The sequence below is a fragment of the Hordeum vulgare genome, chromosome 5H (genome assembly GCF_904849725.1).
Source record: "Hordeum vulgare subsp. vulgare chromosome 5H, MorexV3_pseudomolecules_assembly, whole genome shotgun sequence".
NCBI classification, from domain to species: Eukaryota; Viridiplantae; Streptophyta; class Magnoliopsida; order Poales; family Poaceae; genus Hordeum; species Hordeum vulgare.
In genome coordinates this window covers 82,948,691-82,972,740 of record NC_058522.1, presented here as the reverse complement: position 1 = coordinate 82,972,740, position 24,050 = coordinate 82,948,691, and the positions used below count along the sequence as shown (strand labels likewise).

At 45.2% G+C, this 24,050-nt stretch overlaps 1 protein-coding gene across 4 annotated transcripts; it reads right to left on the bottom strand.

Annotated features, from left to right (window-relative positions):
• Positions 1-3,679: 3,679 nt before the first annotated feature.
• On the bottom strand, positions 3,680-5,890 carry LOC123398746. Of its 4 annotated transcripts, none has more exons than XM_045093203.1 (3): positions 5,579-5,887; positions 4,415-4,503; positions 3,680-4,287 (listed from the first exon to the last, which is right to left on the bottom strand). In XM_045093203.1, exons 1-3 carry the CDS (start codon positions 5,875-5,877, stop codon positions 4,262-4,264), a joined length of 414 nt encoding a protein of 137 aa, XP_044949138.1. In that variant the 5' UTR covers positions 5,878-5,887; the 3' UTR covers positions 3,680-4,261. The 4 variants fall into 4 exon arrangements, with proteins under 4 accessions (XP_044949138.1, XP_044949137.1, XP_044949136.1 ...); XM_045093202.1 differs by having other exon boundaries at positions 4,363-4,503; positions 5,579-5,882; XM_045093201.1 differs by having other exon boundaries at positions 4,407-4,503; positions 5,579-5,879.
• Between the last annotated feature and the right edge of the window lie 18,160 nt (positions 5,891-24,050).

The following is a 24,050-nucleotide window of genomic DNA, read 5'->3' as shown; positions in this document are numbered from 1 at the left end:
TGTCCGCACAGTCGGATGTCACCAACTTTGAGTGAATGTGTTCCAGTGGGTCTTTATTGCTGGGGTTGCCTAGGCATGAAACTGTCTTCTTTATCCAACAAAAATGTGGAACAAAGAAACATTCATGAAAAAGAACACGCATGAAAGAAAATACGGTACAAAAAACAAGCATTTTCCATGCACTTGAACATACAAATCCATATTGGATGTGTTAGAGTTGCCATGTGCGACAAGCATGAATTTCCACGTGTGTTGTATGCTACTATCTCTTCATCATAATATATGACATTTTAGCACCTCAAATGAACTTCTAAAACGTCATATATTATGGTACGGAGGGAGTAGTTGCCATCTGAGTCAAGTACTGGCTGGCATGTGCGCCAGCTAGTAATTGCCATGGGGGAAAAATTATAGATGCCCATATTAAGTGCAGTAAAGTTGTGTTTGAATTTGGAATGCATCAAACATAATGTATGAGTTGCCATGGTGAACATGCTACAAATGTCATGTAATTTTTCAACACAAATGGACACCACAACACATGCTTGTTCAAAAACAGTTAGCTTAGGACAATAAACATAAAATATTAAAAAGAAGACCACACCTCTTGCTTGCTTTCCTCAAGTCTTCCAGCACAACGGGATCACCTGGACGGCGATACACGAGGAGACAATCGAGTGGATGTGATGCCAGCAGCAATGGATACCCCTTTGTTCAACCGGGTAGATGCACAAGAGGGAGTGGGTGCGTGTTTCTCCTTAGTTTCTCGGTCACCGAGTATTGTCTCCCTGCCAACAGAAATCAAAATAAAAAACCCAAGTAAGATAAAGAAATCATGGTGTGCATCTCGTGAAAAAGACGGGTGTGATTTGAAAACAAATGCCAGAATGAACAAACAACAAACCTCCTCCCAGCAGCAACAGGATCAATCCTACGCTTCTTGCTGTGAGGACCCTAAGCACCATCCTTTGTAGTCCTACCCCTCTTTGAGGGAGAAACAACTGCGTCACTCGCAAAGGTTGATACATTGCCTCCCTTCAATGGAGGAACAACATCTGGAGCCTTTCTATTGCATTCGCCAGCAGGAGCTTCCCTAGATTTCATGCGACCACTGCCATGTTGCACATTCTCCGTGTCATCATGGTCGTCCTTTGCAGGCCCAGCATCCATTCCACCATATCCGTCCCCAAAAAGCTCCTCTTGGGTCTTAGGGAGCTCGTGAGAACTGTTGTAATCGTACCGGCCACGGCAACCAGTAGGGCGATGTGTGTGTTCTCCAACAAAAGAGTAAGCCCACATTGAGAAAACAAACTTGTGTGGAGAAGGCGGACCTCCTAACACATCGATATCTACAGTAGATAAATCAAGATGATCGACGTACATGAGCTGGTAAACACAAGAAAAAGGAAAATAGTTAAGAAAAAACATGTCAGAATTCAAAATTGTGTAGGAGAAACCATTATAGAGAAAAGGAAAAAGTTATTGCGAATGCCATGTGATTGGCAATGCGTTCTCACATATGTGCACTGAACATAAAGATGTGTCATTTACATAGTGATATGTTTGCCATGTATCACGTTCTAAAAATACACGTATGTGGGCAATGAAAAATGGCAAAACAAAAGAGCACATTAAAAGAAAGTATGTACCAAAGATTGATATGAATGTAGTTGCCATGTAGCATCTACTAGAGATGTCATGCATCAACATCTATACTAGCCACAAGTGAACCAAAGTTGTCATTGTATGATATATGGAGTTGCCATGCAGAATAAAATGGAGTTGCAAAGTAGTCAACCAAAAGTTGCCATGTGTGGATAATTGTAGTTGTCATGTATGAACAACTCGGGGTCCACAACTAAACTACTATAATTGCCATACATGATCGAATACAGCTGCCACATAGTTTTCTTACTAAAAAGTGTACCCATAAACTACAATTCAAGCTTGAATGCCCTAGATTATTAGGTTATCTGTATTATCAATGAGAAACGAATGAACCCATGTTAAAAAGGCATATTGCGAACAAACAAAAATACCATTAGGTGTAGGCGGCAACCTTCTGGTACATCTTATTTGAAAAGTGGAACCACAACTTCTCCCTAAGGTGGTTTTGGTAATTAATAACAACATATGTGTCATTGGACTAATGATTCTATCTGGTATATTTCAGGAAAAGTTCAAAGATGCATTGGCTAAGGACTATGAGGAGAACCCCTAGATGCAAGGAACATCTATCGGTAACAAGCTAGAAGACTCTACATTTTATATTTTGTGAGAAATCACACTTGAGTCCATAGGGAAGCCAATACTATTAAAAGGGGATGAGGTGAGTATGATGATCTGGTTTCTCAAGTTCTTAGAGTTAGCCACCAAAAATATTCATGAATTCTCCCACAAATACTCTGTCCAAAATCCACAAAGTCCAAAATTCGGTGCCACCAACATTTTCCATTCGTCTCTACCAAGTTTTACCTCAGACAGAACCTATGCCAAACCCTAGCATCTCGGTGACACTAAGTGCCACTTCGGTGCAATCAAAATTAGTGCCCCCGGCTCGGGAAACCAACTTCTTAAAATTCGAATTTCCGAGTTTTGAGAACTGGTCCCACCGAGTTATGGAGATTAACTAGGCCAGCCAAAATCGGTACCACCGAGATTCATATATCGGTCTCACCGATAAGACAAAAGTAGCCACATTTAGCACTAGTCGATGCCATCGAGTTTTACTTTGGTTTCACCGAGTTGGGCAATAATTTTGTAACGGTTACATTTTTGGAGATGCCTATATATACCCCTCCAACACCTCTCATTCGTAGAGGAAGCACTCAAAACGACCCAACACTTTTCATATCCATTTTTCTGAGAGAGAGCCGCCTACTCATGCGTTGAGATCAAGAGATTCCATTCCTACCATATGAATTTTGATTTCTAGCCTCCCCAAGTTTCTTTCCACCCAATCAATCTCTTCTACCCAAGCCAAATCTATGAGAGAATGATTGAGTGTTGAGGAGACTATTTTTTGAAGCACAAGAGCAAGGAGTTCATCATACTACGACATCTATTACCTTTTGGAGAGTGGTGTCTCCTAGATTGGTTAGGTGTCGCTTGGGAGCCTCCTACTTCGTGTTGTGGAGTTGAACCAAGAAGTTTGTAAGGGCAAGGAGATCGTCTACTTCGTGAAGATCTACCCCGAGTGAGGCAAGTCCTCCGTGGACGTAAGCCATGGTGGAATAGACATGGTTGCTTCTCCATGGACCCTTCGTGGGTCGACCCTACGTAGACTCATGCAACCGTTACCCTCCATGGGTTGAAGTCTCCTCCAACGTGGCCGTATGATAGCACCACCTATCAGAACCACGCCAAAAATCTTTGTGTCGATCTTTGTGTTTGATCTTCCTATCCCTACCCTCTGTTTATATATGTATGTCTTTACATTCACTGATATACTCTTAAACTTGCCCGTGTAGGGTGTTCTTCAGTTGCTACAATTGATAAAACTTGCCCACAACTAAAATTGGGAAAAGGCTAAGTTGTATTTGGTCAAGTAGTCTAATCACCCCTACCCCCTCTAGACATACTTCGGATCCTACAAAAAGGCATCGTGCAGGAAGTCAGCGATGAATTTGCACCAATTCATGTTCTTCACATCATCGAGATTCGCGTGCGAAAACAAGGGTTTAAAAAACATCAACACATGCAAAGTTAAAAAGAACTTCAACTAGTAGGTACATGCTAGTACGTGACATAACAAAGAGAATACCGTAAAAAAAGTAGATGAAGAACATTCACCGAGACAGGGAAGCATTTGTTGCTTGAGCGTAGAGATGTGGTAGGCGCAAAGACAGAAGAAATCAAGTACATCAGCAGCTTCATCTTAAATACATCTCCATGGTTTGTCATCTTGTCCAACGAAGTTGCAAGCACCGTCTTATTAGGCATGGTTGCCTGGCCAGGAAACAACCGGGGGAACAATTCCTGCTCACTATCATTGTTCACCTCAAAAGGAACTTCCAATTCCCCGCGAGAGACACGTAATGTACAAAAAACGGACTCCTCGAGAAAAGGGAGTCTTCCACATACCGGAATGACAAAATCCCTGGACGCAGGGTCATAGATCTCCCCAAAAAAATCACAAACAGTGTTCACCAGATTTGGTCATAGAACATCCATCAAAGACATCATCCTCATCTCACCGGCATCTTTCTTCTGGTCTTCACTAAGACCCTTGGTCAATATAGTCAACCGTTCTTGTGAAGCCCTATTGCACGATACACGTTTCTTCTTCTAAAAAATAGAAACACTGTTATTCTTGTCATGTTTAATATGCTTAAAAATACCAGTGAGAAATGAATGAAATACCTATAACACAATAAAACATGGGGGAACGGGGGCGGGGGGAGAACCTCATCACCTTCTTTCCCGGGACTAACGGCACGATTCCGTGGTAGTGGCTCCACGAAGTTGTCGACATCGTCTTGGTGGTGGTCGTGAACCATGATGCTATAGTAAGAACAAGCAAACATGAGTATAAACACAATGGAAAAGTGCATGTGAAAAGCATGGAGTACCAAGTCAATTGATAATGTTGATGACAAAGGAAAACTGTCATGTTTACTATACATACAAACGGCAAATGCCATGAACATACAAAGACTGATGGCAAAGAACATAATTGAGGTTCACACAAAAAATTGCCATGGTTGGTAATATTTGCAAACCACAACACAAAAAAGGAAGTTGTCATACAGGCAAAAGTGGAAATTTGCCCATTTCAAACTAAAGCAGTACTGCAAAATCTGTTATGTTGTTACACATATAGTTGCCATGCTTGCAACATAGAAAGTGAGCAGGATGCATTTGCAATGTGGCCCTGCAAAAAAACTTGGAAACGAACAACGCTTTGAGACGAGGATATCAACTTGACACATGCTAAGTAAGTAAATTATGAAAGTTCCCATGAAACACTACGAAAATACGTGGCAAAGAAAATCTTGGTGTAAAAAGAAGGAGTTGCCACCTGCTAAGTAAAATACAGTAGACAGTTGCCATGTAACAATACAGAAGCAAGGCAAAAAATGTACTCCCTCCGTCCCAAAATAACTGTCTCAAGCTTAGTACGGCTTTGTACTAGAGCTAGTACAAAGTTGAGACACTTATTTTGGGACGGAGGGAGTATTGGGTAACAGAGGGGGTTGCCACGTGCAAACTAAAAATGGAGTAGCGAATCTAAATCTAGGGTTCTTGCCGTACTCTCAGGCCCGAATTTCGATCATAACACCACCCTAAAAATAGCGAACCATTGCCTACGAGACCCAAAGAAAAAAGGAGTAGAAATGAAGACATCTAATCTCTAAAAATAGATGATGCATCGTCGCGGAACGGGCGAGCCTCTCCGCCATGACTTCCACCCCCGTGGCAACGGAACTAGGTAATGCCGGCGTAATGGCACACCGGCGACTCCCCCACCGACGGGGAGCACTCGAGCGCTGTGAAATGCACCCGAATCTTGAAGGATTCGAGCAGCAGAGGAACCGGGAGAGGGGAGGCAGACTGAGACCAGTAGAAGCGTCGATACCTCTGTGCGGTGACTGCTCCGGCGATGACGCTCCCGTTGCGTGAGCACCACCGCCGGCCACGAGTACCGGCGACACTTCCGCCACCGTTGTCGTCTCTCCTCTGATACGCCATGGAATTGCCTCTTCTCCGCCTAGGACTTGCCATTGCTCTCAAATGGCGGAGTTGAGTGGAGGAATGAGAAGAGAAGTCGAGCGGGGTGGGGAAAATTGCAGCGCGCGGAAGGGGAAGAATATACGGGGGAGGGGATGAAGAGGAGTCGTGCGTGGCGTGCGGAGGGACGGCAGTTCCACCACACATCTATTGGCAACAGTGAGGTCAGCGTGCGTGAAACGGGCGTCCAGACGAACTGTTAAACGTCCACACACCAGTCACTTTCTACGTGGCACACGAAAACTATCAAAATGTGTCAAGATACGTGCAGACTTGACTGGACGAGAATCCACGCGTATGGGCGAGTTACAGAACTGCCACCCATGTCACCGTTATCATTTGGGTTGGCTTAAAGCAACTCCAATGAAAGGACCCATTTCGTTCGTTCATGTTTATTTGGGTCGGTACGAATAAAAATGATGATCCAAGGCATAGATTCATTTTCATTTTACGTCCGTTTTATGTCCGCGTGGACACATTTTTATGTAGATTTGGATCACATTCGGATCGCAAGCGGACACAAAACGGACGTTTTTTATGTCTACGTCTTACTTATTTAATTCGTTGGCCCACTCCCACTCACTTCTCTTATATTATTTTACTATCATAGTGCTGACGTCGACCTGCTTTTCGTTGGATGCACCGGCTAACTCATTTTAAAAAACAGACACGGATAGATAGTCGGACGATCCAAATAATCGAAAAACGGATAAAACGACGCGTTCGAGTTTCTCTTACAGCGTAGTAACGTTTTGTTGATGTACGAGGGTGTTTTTTATAGCGGTGTGCTGTGAATACCATATAAATATACTCCCTCCGTTCCTAAGTATAAGTCTTTTTAGACATTTCACTAGAGGGCTACATACGGAGCAAAATGAATGAATCTATACTCTAAATTATGTCTATATACATCCGTATGTAGTCCTTTTAATAAAACCTTCTAAAAGACTTATATTTAGAAACGGAGGGAGTACAAGCCACACTAAAACAATGTGACACGGACGGTGCCTGCTACTACGATGCGGTGCTCCGGCCGTGGATTAGTGAAGGCCGCGGATCAAGGGCAGGCCGGCTTTTGCTCGCTAAATTTCAGTTCATCCACAACAGCGAAAAGGTGCCTATGAAAATTGAAAGTGGCAGGATTCCTATGCCCAAATTTGCATGCTATTGTCAGAACTTTTGGCAAATGGCACACCCAGCAACAGTTTTGCCCGAACTAGTACACTGTTCATCACTGTCCAAGTATTTTTTTAGAATGTTGGTAGCTCGGCTACAAAATTAATTGATGAGAGGGAAAAACGTAAGTACAACAGCCCGAGCTGGACCAGCACCAAGAAGAAGAAAGGTGTCAAGGAAATGGCAAAACAGGAAATAAGACAAGGAAGAAAAAAAAGAAAAGGACCCGGAAGTACAGGGGTCCTCAGCCTAGATCAAACGGGATCCAGGCTCCCGCCATGTTCCACAAGATGATCTCGTCCTTGATCTTAGTAATGAAGGCATTCTGACTCATGCATTCCTTCTGAAAAATACGCCTATTCCGCTCACGCCAGATCTCCCAAATCGTAAGATACATGAGGAGAGTAGCCCTTTCCTTTTCCGCGGTGTCTCCACGGAGACACAATTTTGCAGCCATCTCGCAAAGTTTGGTTGACCATCCCACCTCGTCGGCTGCAGCGAAGGCAAACCTGCCTGAACCGCGGTCCATCTCCAAATCTTCCTAGACCAGAGGCATTATGTGAACAGATGCATCGGCGTTTCAAGGCTGCGCTCACATAGCCGGCAGAAGTATTCATTTTCATGCCCCCTCCGAAGCAGTGCGTCTGCCGTCATGATTTTCCCAAGCATTGTTGTCCATACGAAGAAGCGACAATTTCCTAGTGCCCAGGCATGCCAGATCAGGTTGAAACCACCCATGGACGTTGCTCCCTCGAACTGTAGCGCATACGCCGACCGCGCACTATACTCTCTGTTGGGAGCAAATCTCCAAGTAATCGTGTCGGGCTGCCCGTCCTGGAGCATTACCCCATCTACCAGAGTTGCCAGGTTTGTTAACTCAGTGGTCATGTCCTCCGTTAGCCCGTGCACCAGGTCGTTAAGCCACGTGTCCCTGAATAGCGCTTCATGTACAGATCTGTTTTTGCGCATCGCAATCTTGAACAGACGTGGTGCGATCACCTAGTGCATTGCCCATATAGCCATCTGTCGTTCCAAAATTGAGCGGACCTCCCGTCCCCAATGCTGATGTTCGTTGCCATGGAGAAAAGGGAGCGGTCCTTGCTATCACACGGGACCAAAAAACGAACCCACGGGCGATCAGGGTTGCGCCAAGCAAGCCATAGCCATCGTAGTCGAAGGGCGGTACCAAAATAGTTCAGATTCAACACTCCCAGGCCCCCAAGGTGTTTTGGCCTGCAGACCTGGCTCCACCCCACTCTACATTGACCTCCCGTGCAGGAGTCTGATCTCGCCCACAGCCATGCTCGCGCAGACTTGACCAACAACTTTTGCGCCCAGATTGGAAGTTTAAAGACCGTCATCCAGTACGTGACCAGAGGAATCAGGTTGGCTTTAAGCAGAACCAACCGCCCACTTTTGGCCATTAGATTTCCTTTCCAGCATGCGGACCTGCTAGCGAACTTGAGAATGAAGGGGTCGAGCTGAGCTTTGGTAAGACTTCTCAGAGACAAAGACAGCCCTAAGTAAGTGGTGGGTAGCGTTTTGACCATGATGCTAAGCGGGGCTAGGACGGTTGATAGGTCCAAGCCAGCACACCTTACAGGAAATGCCGAGCTCTTAGCGCAATTTATTCGTAGCCCCGTCGCCGCCCCAAAACAGTCCAGCAACCGCTTCACCATTCTCGCATCGGTTTCTAATGGGTTCATGAAAATGGCCACGTCGTCCGCATAGAAGGAGCACCGCATGAGCTTTCTTCTCCCAGGCAGCGGTGATAGCACGCCGTCCTCCGTGGCCAGATCAAACAACCTTGCAGTGGCTCCATCGCGAGGATGAAGAGAAAGGGGGAAATGGGATCCCCTTGTCTGAGTCCCCTCTGATGGCGGATGGACTCGGATTGGTCGCCATTTAGTAGAATGCGCGAAGAAGATGTACATAGCAACATGGCAATCCACTCCCGCCAACGTTCACCAAAACCCCTTGCCTGTAGCATGTTAAGAATGTACGCCCAAGAGACAGAATCGAAGGCCTTGGCAATATCGAGTTTGAGCAGAACAGACGGCTTCTTGGTCTTATGCATGTGGCGCAAGGTGTTCTGGACGTATAGAAAGTTTTCTTGGATGTTGCGCTTTTTAATGAACGCACTTTGGCAGTGGCTAACCAGGTAATCCATTTTTGGGCTCAGCCGCCGTGCTAAAATCTTTGAGAACAACTTCATCAGGCTGTGAATTAGAGAGATTGGCCTGAAATCCAACAAGGCATCGACGTCGGGCTTCTTGGGAATTAGCACAATCAAGGCCCTGTTGACGCGCCGCATCCCTTTGCAGTCCATTCGATGAAGCTGTTGAAGCGCGCCCAGCACATCCAGCCTGATAACCTCCCAGCAAGCTCGGAAGAATCCACCGGAGAAGCCGTCAGGGTCGGGTGCCTTCTCAGTAGGCATATCGTTGATTGCTTCCTTAATCTCAGCAAGGGAAAAATCATCTTCAATGTCCGACAGGTCTACATGGTAAAGGTCCAAAACCTCCCAATTAAGGGTAGTTACAGTAGGGTGTGGTGTGCCAAAAATGTCCAAGAAATGCTCATGAGCAAGCTGATTCATCGCGTCTGTGGTCGATACTGCTCCTGCCGGACCGTGCAGGACGTGGATCAAGTTTCGGTTGCGCCTGGCGTTGGCCTTCCTTTGGAAAAATCTGGTGTAGGTATCCCCTGCTTTCAACCACAGAACCCGACTACGTTGTCTGATTTTAATTTTGAGTACCGCAAGACCTAAGGATCTTGATTTGAGGTTAGCGCGTAGCCCCCTTTCCGGAGCCAAGAGGGGCCTGAAGTCTTGCGCCGCATCGAGCTGGAGAATAAGCTCCGTGACCGTGGCGAGCTGCCTCTGCACATCTCCCACTAACGTGCGGCTCCATCGCTGCAAGGCTTTGCTGAGTCGTCTCAGCTTGCACTACAAGAAAAATGCTCAATTATGACCAAAAAAATTGACGGTGGTTTAATTGGTCATTGATCCATGACCAAAATTCTGAAATTAGTCATGGCAAGTCTAAGAGGGTCCAAAGCCCATAACGTTATGACCTTTTGCGTCCATTAGGTCATGATACTATTGCACAAGTTGGTCATTAAGTGCATCGATTAAAAAAAAGAGAAAAAGTGATAGATGTGTGTTGTATGAGGGGAGGGTTTTGGAGCGTTGGATGTAGGAGGAGTGGATGGCCAGGATCTGTTTTTGGGAAGGGATCCGTGGCCTCGCATGTGATAGGCTGAATCTTTATTTAAATCGAGATGTAGATCACGTCTCTTTCTCTCTCTCACACGCACCAGATCCAGAGCACCCCGGCCCGTGCCTCTTCCCACTTCATCCCCGCCGCCGGAGCCCCCGGCCCCAAGCCCCGGCGACCCCGGCTCCGTGCCCCCACGCCATGGCCTCGCCCCCGACATCCCACGCCCCGGCGACCCGCGCCTAGCCGCCGCACCCCCGGAGACCCTAGCACAGCCCCCACGCCCCCGCATGCCTCCTCGCCCCGGCGCCGCCAACCTCCTCGCGTGTCGCCGACATCTTCCCCACGCTTCCTCTATGTTAGACCGTCTTCGGCGTCTCGTGCTTCACACCGACCATCGTGTGTTGCGGTCTGCTCGCCACTCGGTGACAAGGCTGTCGTCAGCACCTACGACCCGCAGGTGCGGCGCGACCTCGCCATGGACAAGGAGGTCGAGCGTGGTCAAAGGGCACCTCTGGCCGGACTGCTCATTCCAGGATTGCGCAACTACTTGTTGGAAACCAGATATGTACTGCCAGTATGATTCAAAATGGAAACGCCTATTTGTTTTAGCATGTGTGGCATTTATTAACAGGAGAGGGCAATGATCGGAGATGCCTGACGCTTGTGGAAGCAGCCTGACCATCGGAAAAAGCATCTCCCAGTCTACGTTGCAGAAAGCTCGGTCCGGCCGAACCAGCGTTGGATTCGCTTGCTCATTGCTCCAGGTGAACCTACGACCAATTAACTGTAATTCATGCAGGCAGGATCTATTGAGCGTACGACGGAACTTGGTCATCCAGGTCCGACATATACGATTATTGCTTTTGTCCCTTGGATCGGTGATCAGGTTAAAATCGCCGATCACCAGCCAAGGCCCCATCATGGCATTATGAATGTCCGCAAGCTCGTTTAGGAACGCCTGCTTCCTCTGGGCGTCGTGAGCGACGCCCAGAGGAAGCAGGCGTTCCTAAACGAGCTTGTGGACATTCATAATGCCATGACGGGGCCTTGGCTGGTGGACGCCCAGAGGAAGCAGGCGTTCCTAAACGAGCTTGCGGACATTCATAATGCCATGACGGGGCCTTGGCTGGTGATCGGCGATTTTAACCTGATCACTGACCCAAGGGACAAAAGCAATAATCGTATATGTCGGATTTGGATGACCAAGTTCCGTCGTACGCTCAATAGATCATGCCTGCATGAATTACAGTTAATTGGCCGTAGGTTCACCTGGAGCAATGAGCAAGCGAATCCAACGCTGGTTCGGCTGGACCGAGCTTTCTGCAACGTAGACTGGGAGATGCTTTTTTCGATGGTCAGGTTGCTTCCACAAGCGTCACAGGCACTAGGCTGCCATTGCTGGATATAAGGCCGAGCTCCATGAAGGCCACCAAATGCATAAATTAAATTTCATCAAAGTTCGTATTTTCACATTTCAATTTATTTTAAATATAGATAGATGAAGGTATAGTGCATAAGTATGTAAAATTTCAGGATTAAATACGTTGAATTAAGGATTGTGCAAAAAAGACAAATTTAAGACTTTTTTAACGCATAATACTACTCATCCTTTCAAACCATGAATTTGGTTTTTTATACAGGTCGCGTTTTAAAGTATTTCAACCTAAAATTTTACACACATGCGGCTCACATCCTTGTTCGGTTGTACAATTTTTTATAGAATTTTTTGAAACAAAAATTTTAAATTTTTAAATTTTTCAAAAATTCATCCTCCATGAAGGCCGAAAGCCAAGACGCCATTCTCACCTAATAGCCAACAAGTATAGGGAGGTGAATTTATGGTTCCTGGGTTTATACGCCTATATGGAAAAAATAATTAGCAATTGAACAAAAAGTCAAAAAATCTGAAAATATTTTTGATATAAACTTGACATTCTATAGTTCTATTATACTTGTGAGAAAAAATTCACAAAAATAAAATCACCCTTTGACTTCTTTTCAGAAAAGACAATTTTTCGGTCAAAGTAGTGTGAATAGTGACCTATAATAGTAAATAAACTTCGTCTTTTTCCCGGAAATCAATGTTGATTTTTTCTAAAAAATTATATACTAGTACGAAACAAAGTCAAGTTTAATCTAAAAACATTTTTAAATTATTTTGACTTTTTATTTAATTATTAAAATAAAATCTTTATTTAGAGTCTACATACAACTAGGAACCAAAGTGTATTTTTCATAAGTATAGTATCAAGTTGCTAAGAAGTACTTCTTCTGTTCTTAGAATATAAAGTGTATTATTTTTCGCGCAAGTAAATCATTTGAATGTTTGACCAAGATTATACAATCAACTAACAACATCTATAATACCATATACTTTTCGTGATGGATCAAATGATATAAATTTTGCATTGTGGATATTGATATATTTTCCTGAAAACTAGATCAAACATGATCTCAGATGGAGTAGTACTTTATTAATACAGTACAGTCCGATTTCTTTCTCTCTCTTTTTCAATCTCGTCCAACTCAACAAAAATATAATAGTTTAATCCTTACAGTCTGCTGTCTGTATATTATCATACTTGCTCTTACACAGCTACCACACACTTACACAACACCTATTGAAGATAAAACATGGCATTCCAACAAAATAATATGATTTTTCTTTGTGGGTTAATGATATCACTATCCTCCTAACATCCAATTGCTGTTTGATACCTCATCTTCGGAGCTGATACATGATGATTTACCGGCACTTAGCCTGCATGGCAAAAATACGCTTAATTGTGTAAGGAACTGCATCTAGTGCAGTTAACGAGTGAATTTTGGGCGCCAAAAAGAGAGATCCATCTCATAGGGAAAGTTGGCGAGCGCATTCTGGGGCGCGCCATAGCAAACCCCGAGAACCCTCCTCGTCGCCAATTGTAGCATGAAGTACCACGACAGGGAGCTCTCATTCGCGCCCGCCATCCGCACGAATACGTAACCGCTCTTCTCACCGAACCACCGCAGCTCGAGGCTCTCGCTCAACACATTATTCTGGTGGACGCGCTCCGGCTCCACCAGCACCTGCATGGACCAGCCGTTGCCACCGCCCGAGTCAGACAACTTCCAGACAGATATTTGTAGCCCGATAGCGACGAGCAGTTGCGGCTGCCTCCCTTGGCCGTCCGACACCAGGAGGAGCTCCCCCTGTCTGCGTCCGCGTAGCTGTTCGCCGCAGCTCCCATCGATTTTCGTCACCGTCGCCTGAAGCAGCGCGCGGGAGAACCTCAGGATGAAGTGGTACTCTGTTGACCTGCACAGCCAATGGGTGTCGCCTTGGAGGACAAGAGGAGGGTGCAAGAGCGCGGCGTCCTGAGGGCACGGAGCCACCACGGTCTCGGCGATGGCCTGCCACCGACTGTTGTCCTCGACCGGCGAGAATTCCTGGGTCTTAAGGCGGCCCGAAGCCAGCTCCGCGGCAAGCTGGCGATAATGGCAGGCGCCGTCGCCGTCGTCACTGGTGAGCAAGACAAAAGATTGAGCGTTGATCTTAGGCGGCGGAATGCAGTTCACGTAGCCCGTCATGGGGTTGAACACGCACGTGCCGGGGGGTCCTCCGGACTCGGGGGTGTTGGAGCGGAGGCTGACGAGGCCACGGCTCGCCGCCAATTCGAGGTGGTAGAACTCCAACATGCTGTCGTTATCCAACAAGAAGGAACGGAACGGCTCGGGGGACGGTTCCGAAGGGCGGACGGGGACGGAAAAACGGGGGGGTTGGATGACCTTTTTGTGCTGGTTCTGGACGAAGAAGCCGCGGAAGAACATGGGCACGAACCGATCGGCGCGGCGGAGTCGGAGGCGCCGGTGAAAGGCCGGATTGGCGATCTCTCGGCGGAGGACCTTGCACGTGGCGGCGCAGCGTACGAGGGTAACAGGGTCGGAGTGCGCCGAGATCTCGAGGAGGACGTCCAACAGGAGCACGGACGATGACAGGGATGACATCGAGGCCTCCATGGTTGTTGGACCGGATATCCGCGGCGGCCGGCCCCGATAATTATGGACTGCAACGATTCGTGGGATACTCGGACGCAAGGTTCAATGCTTCCTGGGATCGGATACGGGCGACGCACGATCCCGGCTTTTTTTTTTCTTTTGTTTTTAATCAATCCCTGCTTCATCAGCCCCATACAAGACCTTGTTTGGAACCACTCAGATTATATAATCCAGTTTTTATAATTTACTAATACAAATACCCGTGTGTTGCACCGGACGAAAAATAATAACATCAAAATTCATCACCGCACACACAATCTGCTTGATCCACTTGAATGCGGCCACCCATCCATCTTATAATTATCCTTCTTTCTGCCGTCGATGACGTAGGTCGTTCACCTTATCGCACATGTCCAAACATGATTAATCTTGAGACGATAAACTCACCTAGGGCTGGGCGTTCGGTTTATATGGTTAATACGGTTCGGTTTATTCGGTTTTATATAATTTCGGTTTTGGAGGAATAGAAACCGAAATATTCATTCAAAATTTAGAAACCGAACCATATTAACCATAATATATCGGTTCGGTTTGTTCGGTTAACCGAAAAACCAAAATTCATGCATTTGTCAGTATAAGTGGAATGACTCGAGAGCAGTGATTTGCATTGTATAATATGCAAAATGATAATCACAAGTTCTACCAACCTTAATATCATTCTATGGTTTATTCGGTCAAGCAAACTAGTAACCATAATTAAGTAGAAAAATCACATGAAACGTGAAATGTATTATGTGCGGAGAAATGTGTGATGCCTTCATACTGTTGCACTTTCGGTAACAAGGTATTACGGGGTATCCCACATATCGGTTTGTTCGGTCTATTTTGTTTCTGGACACGAAAAACCAAACAAAAACAAAACACCGAACAACCTTTAAATTTTCCACCGAACCAAAAATCAAACCACCAAATAAACCGACAAATCGGTTAATACGGTTCGGTTCTGTTTGGTTTTTCGGTTTTCGGTTTTATAGTTCCCACCCCTAAACTCACCCACTGCAATGTCATTTAACCACACTGGCACAAGAGAAAATTTATAACTTTGAAAACTAATCTTGCTGAGCTAGACCGTGAGGGCTGCCTTCCATGAATTGCTTCCTAATGTTCGTGATTGTTACATACTGAATTTTTTTCACAACCAATATTTGTTAATTTGATATAATTTATATAATATCAAGAAACCAAGTAAAAACAGTGAGACGTGGTAAGCAATCCCCACCCAACTACTCTTTCGACGATTATGTAAATCATGTCCCCTTTTTCTTCCATTATTGTTCAGTTGCGAGTGGAAATTATCAAATGGGTAAGATGTACTTTTTTACCATACCATAAAAGGATGTAGTTAATTACCATCCTGCCATAATTCAGTTACACAACAACCGTGATTAGGAGAAGTATGATATCCCCTTCTCTGAAAGATAAAATGTTTAGAAGGATGACTGTAATTGTAGCATTCAGCAACCAGCATTCCAAGGCGATTTACTTCATACAATTCATCTACTACATGTGTGTTGCGTTTCCACATCAATACCACTTCTATTTCTAACTGGCATATCTACAGGACAGTTTCTATAATACATACAACGCTCTGCCTCTATCTTGCTTCTCATGCGCACCTTATCCATCAGCTAGAGCCACTCCTCCACTTCTCCATCTAGAGATGGCCATTGATTTGTTGAGAAGATGGACGAGCTTGGAGAAGCGATCCGTCTGTTGTTCCGTCGGATCCGCCGCCAGTACCATCAAGCGGAGTGTATTCCGTCGAATCCGCCGCCCGTACCATCAAGCGGAGTGTGTTCCTCCGTCTCGATCCGTCCACCCCCTCATAGGATCCATGCTGGAGCAGTCGCCTCTTCGCTTGCTATGAGCAACAGCCCCCGTCGGCCACGCCGTCGCTGGTGAACCCGTCCGAACCTTCCTGCCTCTCTCTCTGGTCCTTCTTTTTCCCCTGGTTCCTTCTCTTCCCCCTGGTTCCTTCTCCTTCCTGTAACACTTGTCTTGTCTTCTACTCGTTCCATTCCTTGTTCCCCTGGAGTGGATGCCGACGACAAGCGCCGGCACGATGGATGGCCGGAGTCGGGTTCCCGAGGTGGATGGATAAGACGCAACTGTGAAACTGGGGTCGATGGGGAGGGAGGGGGGTGCGGGTTGATTATGTATAACATTAGGGGCTTTTTTTGCAAAAACACCGACGACGTACGGCAGAAGCGCTCCGCGCTTTATTATTAGGGGAGATTATGTCTCCAAACATGACAAATTATGGTGTAGATTATAAAAATTAGATGGACAGATTTTTAAAAACTCATAATCTAGGCCCTGTTTGGAACCACTCAGATTATATAATTCAATTTTTATAATCTATTATGTCTTCAAACAGGACAGATTATGGTGTAGATTATAAAAACTAGATGGACAGATTATTAAAAACTCATAATCTACTCTACCCCAGCTAAAATCAGATTATGGATTGCTAATGACTCATTATCCTTGTAAAGTTGGAGATAATTGCATTCCTGCCACGCCACCCTCCTATTTACAAAAAACAGATGATAGGCAAGTCATTATGCAATGTAAAACCTCGATTGGAGTTTATATAAGCTGACCTCCAAACATGCCCACCTAGATTATTTTCATAAACCAGATTATATAATATATCTTCATAATCCAGATCATGACAATCTATTATGGTTCCAAACAGGGCCCTACTCTACCCCAGCTAAAATCCGATTATGGATTGCTAATGACCCATTACCCTTGTAAAGTTAGAGTTAATTACATTCATATCACCGCCACCCTTCTCTTTAAAAAAAACAGAGTGCAGACAAGTCATTATGCAATGTAAAAGTTGGATTACAGTTTATATAATCTGGCCTCCAAACATGTCCACCTAGATTATTTTTATAAACTAGATTATATAATCTATCTTCATAATCCAGATTATCATAATCTATTGTGGTTCTAAACAGGGCCTAAAACGAGGAAAGCGCTTAAAAGCAAATCATTTTTCTTTTCTTTTTTTGCAGTGGCTTAAACTGCCAATCAAGACCATTAGCTACGAATATCCACTTCTAATTAGGAGTTGATAGCCTGATACACGAGTTTTTTTGATAAACCAGTTTTTTGATTGGTTATTTCTCGTCCCATCTTTCATCATCATCTTTCGTTGGTTTATTTATTTATTGGTTTATTTTTCTCTTCACTCTTTTCTTTCAAATCAACACTTTTCTAACATACGAAAGAACATATATCTCACTTTCTAACTTATTTAATCCCACTAATCTATCTAATTAATGCAATTTGTTTTACGAAATAAATAGTCTCTTTCTCATTCCTAAGATATGAAAGAACAGATCCAGCTTTCCTAACTTACCCTATCAACCGATCACTCACATTAATGGATTGCTTATCCATCGATTTGTTTTCCTATCCATTCTTTTCTTCCAAATTAGCACTTTCCTAACGTATGAAATATCACGGATTTATCTTTCCTAACTTATCCAATCTCTATTCCTAAAGAGCCAGTCCGTAGATGGTCATATGTTTTCGTCGCTCCCATCGATCGATCCCGCCTCCTTCGATTTTTTCCACCATCGAACAAAGACGTCTGCCAGCCCTGCACCCACCCCCACCCATCGATTTTTCAACCTAAAGCCCATTGGTCATCTGGTTTTTCCTCTAACAAAAAAAGAATGACCTAATAATCCCTTCCCTCCCCCATTGCGTTGCCAACCTCCTCCCCCATGCAATGTCCTGCCGCCAGCCTCCCCCACGCGCCTCCCTGCCCTCCGCTCGCCTCCATGAATCCTGGTGCCGCAAGACCACCACGACATGTCCCCCACCGCCGCCAAGTGCATACGTGCCGAGGATGCCCATCGACAGGTTCAACCACGGTGACGCCTTCGACAACACCGTCCACACGATCGACCTCCTTGCCAACCACACTCTTGTTCCTCTTCGGGAACTCCTTGTCCAAGTCCGCGCTGGCACGCATCACCGAGAACACCAAGTCCGGCGGTGGAGTCATCGTTATCTCCATGGTTGACGCGCCCCTCGCTTTTGGGTCAGGGGTCTGCCTGGATGCAGCAGTCCCTCTGGATGCCATCTCCAAGGATTTGGTCGATCCTTTTCAAAGTAGGTTTGATTTGATTGTCCATTGATTCATCAAGCTGATCCGAGGCTTTAGGAGTATCAATTTTGGATTGGTTTTCATGTAAAACTACATATTTGAGTATACGCCGTACAGGTCAAATCTCAAAATAAATGGCACATTCTGACCATAATTATGCCAAAAACATTGATATGTGTTTCAAAACATCTAGATTGCTAAATATCGATCGATGTGCAAGTACCTGAAATATGCTTTAGTCGGTCAGCAGTGTCCAAACTTCAAATTGGTATGTTTGTTCAGGTTTTTCTCAATTTTATGTTCTGTGAAGTGTTGTTGGTAACTCAGCTAGCTCATGTATGTGTCATTAACAATGTTTCTCGTAGAGAATAATCGTGATATAGCTTGCTCCTATATGTGTCATTGACAATTTTGCTTGCGGAGAGTAATAAGAATTTAGCTAGCTCATTTATATGTCATTAAAAATGTTCTTTGAATAATCTACATGACATTGGTTTAGTGCCAATTGTGGAGCCACTGATTCTTCCTGATGGTGACCGTCGGGTCGAGATCACTCTTTTGGTGGCGGATAAGTGTGGTATGAGCCTCTGAGGTACTCTTTAACCTAGCCGAAAATGACATTCTTTTTTTTGGGCATCTTGGTTTGCTTTGCATTATTTTTGATTTATATGAAGTTTGACAATTATAAAGTTATTGAGTTTCTTCTTCAAACTGAAATCTCTACTCCTAATTAGGGACTTGATAGCATGGTACCTGTTTTTTTTTGAACGCGGGTTTTTTCATTCGGTTTTGTTGCATCCCACCTTCCACCATCCCCTCCCGCTTGTTTCTTATCAATTGGTCTATTTTCCTCTCCACTCTTTCCTTTCAAATCATCACTTTCCTAACATACGAACGAACATAGATCTCGCTATCCTAACTTATCGAATTCCACTGAGATATCTAATTATTGCAATTTGTTTTAGGAAACAAATAGTCTCTTTTCTTTCAAATCAACACTTTCTAACAAATGAAAGATCAAGCTTTCCTAACTTATCCAATCCCACTAGTCTGCCTAATTAATGCAATTTGTTTTAGTAAACAAATAGTAGATTTTTAGGAAATAAATAATGGATTTTAATAAAATGACGACCAACCCATACACGCGATGGCATGGTGGGCGAGGGATGATTCGACCCGGTTTTTTTGTACATAGGTTATTTTCGTTCGGTTTTTTCCATCCCACCTTCCACCACCCCCTCCCGCTGTTTTCCTTTTCTATTGTTCTATTTTCTCTCCACTCCTTTCTTTCAAATCAACACTTTCCTAACATACGAAAGAACACATATGAGGAAGTGAGCCTAGCTCACTTGGCTAGTGGAGTGGATGTACAACCCAGCCACCCAGGTTCAAGTCCCCACGTGCGCGAATTTGGGTTCTTATTATTTACAAAAAAATCATTGTGGGGGGGGGGGGGGGTTTCCCTTACAATTTTGCTTCAGACAAAAAACTTATCCAATCCCACTAATCTCTCTAATTAATGAAATTTGTTTTAGGAAACAGATTGTAGATTTTCAAGAAATAAATAATGGATTTTAAGAAAATTACGGCCAACCCGTGGACGTGACGGCATGGTGGGCGAGGGACGATGCGGCCCGAGTGAGGGAGTCCGGGACTAAGGGGTCCTCGGTCCACCTATTTGTTCTCATGGGCTTGATTCCTCGGCCTATTCAATTGTCATTGGAGGCAATGGAATCAAGATGGTCTCTTTCGAAAACTTGGCATACAATCCAAGGCGATGTAATAATCAACATATTCCTTCCCTACTATAACCGACTTTGTGTAACCCTAACACCCCTGGTATCTATATAAACTAGGGGGGGCATAGTTTGTAGGACACATAAAGCTCTTTACGATTAGGATTTAGACCACAACAGTCGATCTCGAGGTAGATCAACATTGTACTCTATACCACACCATCAATGACAACAAGAGCATGACATACAGTTTTACCTCCATTGAGAGGGCCCAAACCTGGGTAAAACATCATCTCATTCGTCCCTTGTTACCCCCTGATACACCCATTTTGCATCATGCTTTTATGTTGATATTTATCATTTTATGGGCTGTTATTACACTTTACAGTACAATACTTATGTCTTTTCTCTCTTATTTTATAAGGTTTACATGAAGAGGGAGAATGCCGACAGCTGGAACTCCAAAAGCCGTGAAAATCAACGAGGAATTGTTTTGGATTTTATAAAAAATACTAGACGGAAGAAGTACCGGAGGGGAGCCACCAGGAGGCCACAAGCCTGCCAGGCGCGACCTACCCCCTGGTCGCGCCTGGGTGGCTTGTGGGCCCCCTCCGGCTCCCATCTTCTGCTATAAGGAGGGTTTCGTCCTAGAAAAAATCAGGAGGAGGCTTTCTGGAAGATACGCCGCCGCCACGAGGCGGAACTTGAGCAGAACCAATCTAGAGCTCCGGCAGGGCCGTCCTGCCGGGGAAACTTTCCTCCCGGAGGGGGAAATCATTGCCATCGTCATCACCAACACTCCTCTCATCAGAGGGGACTCATCTCCATCAACATCTTCTTCAGCACCATCTCATCTCCAAACCCTAGTTCAACTCTTGTAACCAATCTCCGTCTCACGACTCCGATTGGTACTTGTAAGGTTGTTAGTAGTGTTAATTACTCTTTGTGGTTGATGCTAGTTGGATTACTCGGTGGAAGATCATATGTTCAGATCCTTAATGCTATTCAATACCTCTCTCGTCATGAACATAATTATGCTTTGTGAGTAGTCATTTTTGTTCCTGAGGACATGGGATAAGTCTTGCTATAAGTAGTCATGTGAATTTGGTATTCGTTCGATATTTTGATGCGATGTATGTTGTCTTTCCTCTAGTGGTGTTATGTGAACGTCGACTACATGACACTTCACCATTATTTGGGCCTATAGGAAGGCATTGGGAAGTAATAAGTAGATGATGGGTTGCTAGAGTGACAGAAGCTTAAACCCTACTTTATGTGTTGCTTCGTAAGGGGCTGATTTGGACCCACTAGTTTAATGCTATGGTTAGACTTAGTCTTAATTCTTCTTTCGTAGTTGCGGATTCTTCCGAGAGGGGTTAATCATAAGTGGGATGTTTGTCCAGGTAAGGACAACACCCAAGAACCGGTCCACCCACATATCAAAATATCAAAGTAGCGAACGCGAATCATATGAACATGATGAAAACTAGCTTGATAGAAATTCCCATGTGTCCTCGGGAGCGCTTTACCTCATATAAGAGTCCGTCCAGGCTTGTCCCTTGCTACAAAAGGGATTGGGCCATCTTGCTGCACCTTTGTTACTATGGTTACTTGCTACTCGCTACGAATTATCTTATCACACAACTATCTGTTACCGATAATTTTAGTGCCTGCAGAGAATACCTTGATGAAAACCACTTGTCAGTTCCTTCTACTCCTCGTTGGGTTCGACACTCTTACTTATCGAAAGGACTACGATATATCCCCTACACTTGTGGGTCATCACCCCCCGATCCAAGCTCCATAGTTCGGACCCCCTACTCGAGATCAGCCGGTTTTGACACCGACATTGGTGCTTTCATTGAGAGCTCCGATGTAGGATCGCCAAAAGGATCGATGGCTTTCTTGGTCACCAGGAAAAACATCAAGGCCAGGGATATCTTCATCTACGAACAATCCCCTGCTTTCGGTAGTATCATCCCGCACGTCGAAGTGCTTCATCATCAGATCAACCGGTTCAACCCGGGCCAGGAATTCAAATTCGATGACTTGGAGTACACCGCCGACGCCCAAGGCGAACTAATCTGATGTAAGGCCTCGGTTTTGGCCGAAGTGTTGGAAATATGCCCTAGAGGCAATAATAAAATGGTTATTATCTTGTTTCCTTGTTCATGATAATCGTCTATTGTTCATTCTATAATTGTATTAACAGGAAACAATAATACATGTGTGAATAAATAGATCACAATGTGTCCCTAGCAAGCCTCTAGTTGGATAGCTTGTTGATCAATAGATGATCATGGTTTCCTGGTCATGGACATTGGATGTCATTGATAACGGGATCACATCATTAGGAGAATGATGTGATGGACAAGACCCAATCCTAAGCGTAGCACTAGATCGTTTTGTTCCTATGCTAAAGCTTTTCTAATGTCAAGTGTCTTTTCCTTCGTCCGTGAGATTGTGCAACTCCCGGATACCGTAGGAGTGCTTTGGGTGTATCAAACTTCACAACGTAACTGGGTGACTATAAAGGTGCACTACGGGTATCTCCGAAAGTGTTTGTTGGGTTGGTACGAATCGAGATCGGGATTTGTCACTCCGTGTGACGGAGAGGTATCTCTAGGCCCAATCGGTAGAACATCATCATAATGAGCTCAATGTGACCAAGGTGTTAGTCATGGTATGATGTGCTACGGAACGAGTAAAGAGACTTACCGGTAACGAGATATAACAAGGTATAAGGATACCGACGATTGAATCTCGGGCAAGTTCTATACCGATAGACAAAGGGCATTGTATACGGGATTGATTGAATCCTTGACATCGTGGTTCATCCGATGAGATAATCGTGGAACATGTGGGAGCCACCATGGGTATCCAGACACCGCTGATGGTTATTGGCCAGAGAGGTGTCTCGGTCATGTCTGCATGCCTCCCGAACCCGTAGGGTCTACACACTTAAGGTTCGATGACGCTAGGGTTATAGGGAATTGTTATACGAGGTTACTGAAGGTTGTTCGGAGTCCTGGATGAGATCCCGGATGTCACGAGGAGCTCCGGAATGGTCCGGAGGTAAAGATTGATATATAGGATGGATGGGTTTGGACGTCGGAAATGTTTCGGGCACCACCGGTAAAGTATCGGGACCACCGGAAGGGTTCCAGAGGCCCACCGGTAGGGGCCACAAGCCCACGAGGCCACATGGGCCAAGTGTGGGAGGGAACCAGCCCGTGGGTGGGCTGGTGCGCCCCCCACACCCAACCCAAGGCGGCCAGAGAGGGAAAGGGGGGGGGGACCCTAAGTCAGGTGGGCCTAAGGCCCAACAGAGGTGCGCCACCCCCCTCTCCCCTCCTAGCCGCCACCTCCAGCCCCATCTAGGGCTGTTGCACCCCTTAGGCGTGGGAACCCTAGGGGGCGCCACCCTCCCCTTCCCCCTATATATAGTGGGGGTTTTGACCATTGGAGACACGAGAATTTCTCTCTCTCTCTCGGTGCAGCCCTGTCTCTCTTCTTCCTCCTCTCCCACAGTGCTTGGCGAAACCTTGCCGGGAGACCTCATCGATCCATCGCCACCATGTCGTCATACTACCGGAGCTCTTCCGCAACCTCTCCCTTCTCCTTCTTGGATCAAGGTGCGGGAGACATCACCGGGCTTCACCTGTGTTGAATGCGGAGGTGCCGTGGTTCGGCACTAGATCGGAATCACATCACGATCTCAATCGCAGCGAGTACGACTCCATCAACCGCGTTCTAGCAATGCTTCCGCTTAGCGATCTTCAAAGGTATGAAGATGCTCTCACCCCTCTCTCATTGCTGGTTTCTCCATAGGAAGATCTGAATATGGCGTAGGAAAATTTTGAACTTTGTACGTTACCCAACAGTGGCATCCGAGCCAGGTTTTCTATGCGTAGATTCTTTGCACGAGTAGAACAAAAAAAGGTTGTGGGTGCTGATTTTGTCAATTGCTTGCCGCTACTATTCTTATTCTTTTCTGGCAGTATTATGGGATGAAGCGGCCCG

Coding starts and splice junctions, on each gene's coding strand:
- LOC123398746 (XM_045093200.1), bottom strand. CDS start 5,877: ATGTGTGGTGGAACTGCCGTCCCTCCGCACGCCACGCACGACTCCTCT. Junction 4,504..5,578: donor GGAGCAGTCACCGCACAGAG/GTATCGACGCTT, acceptor TTCTTACTATAG/CATCATGGTTCACGACCACC.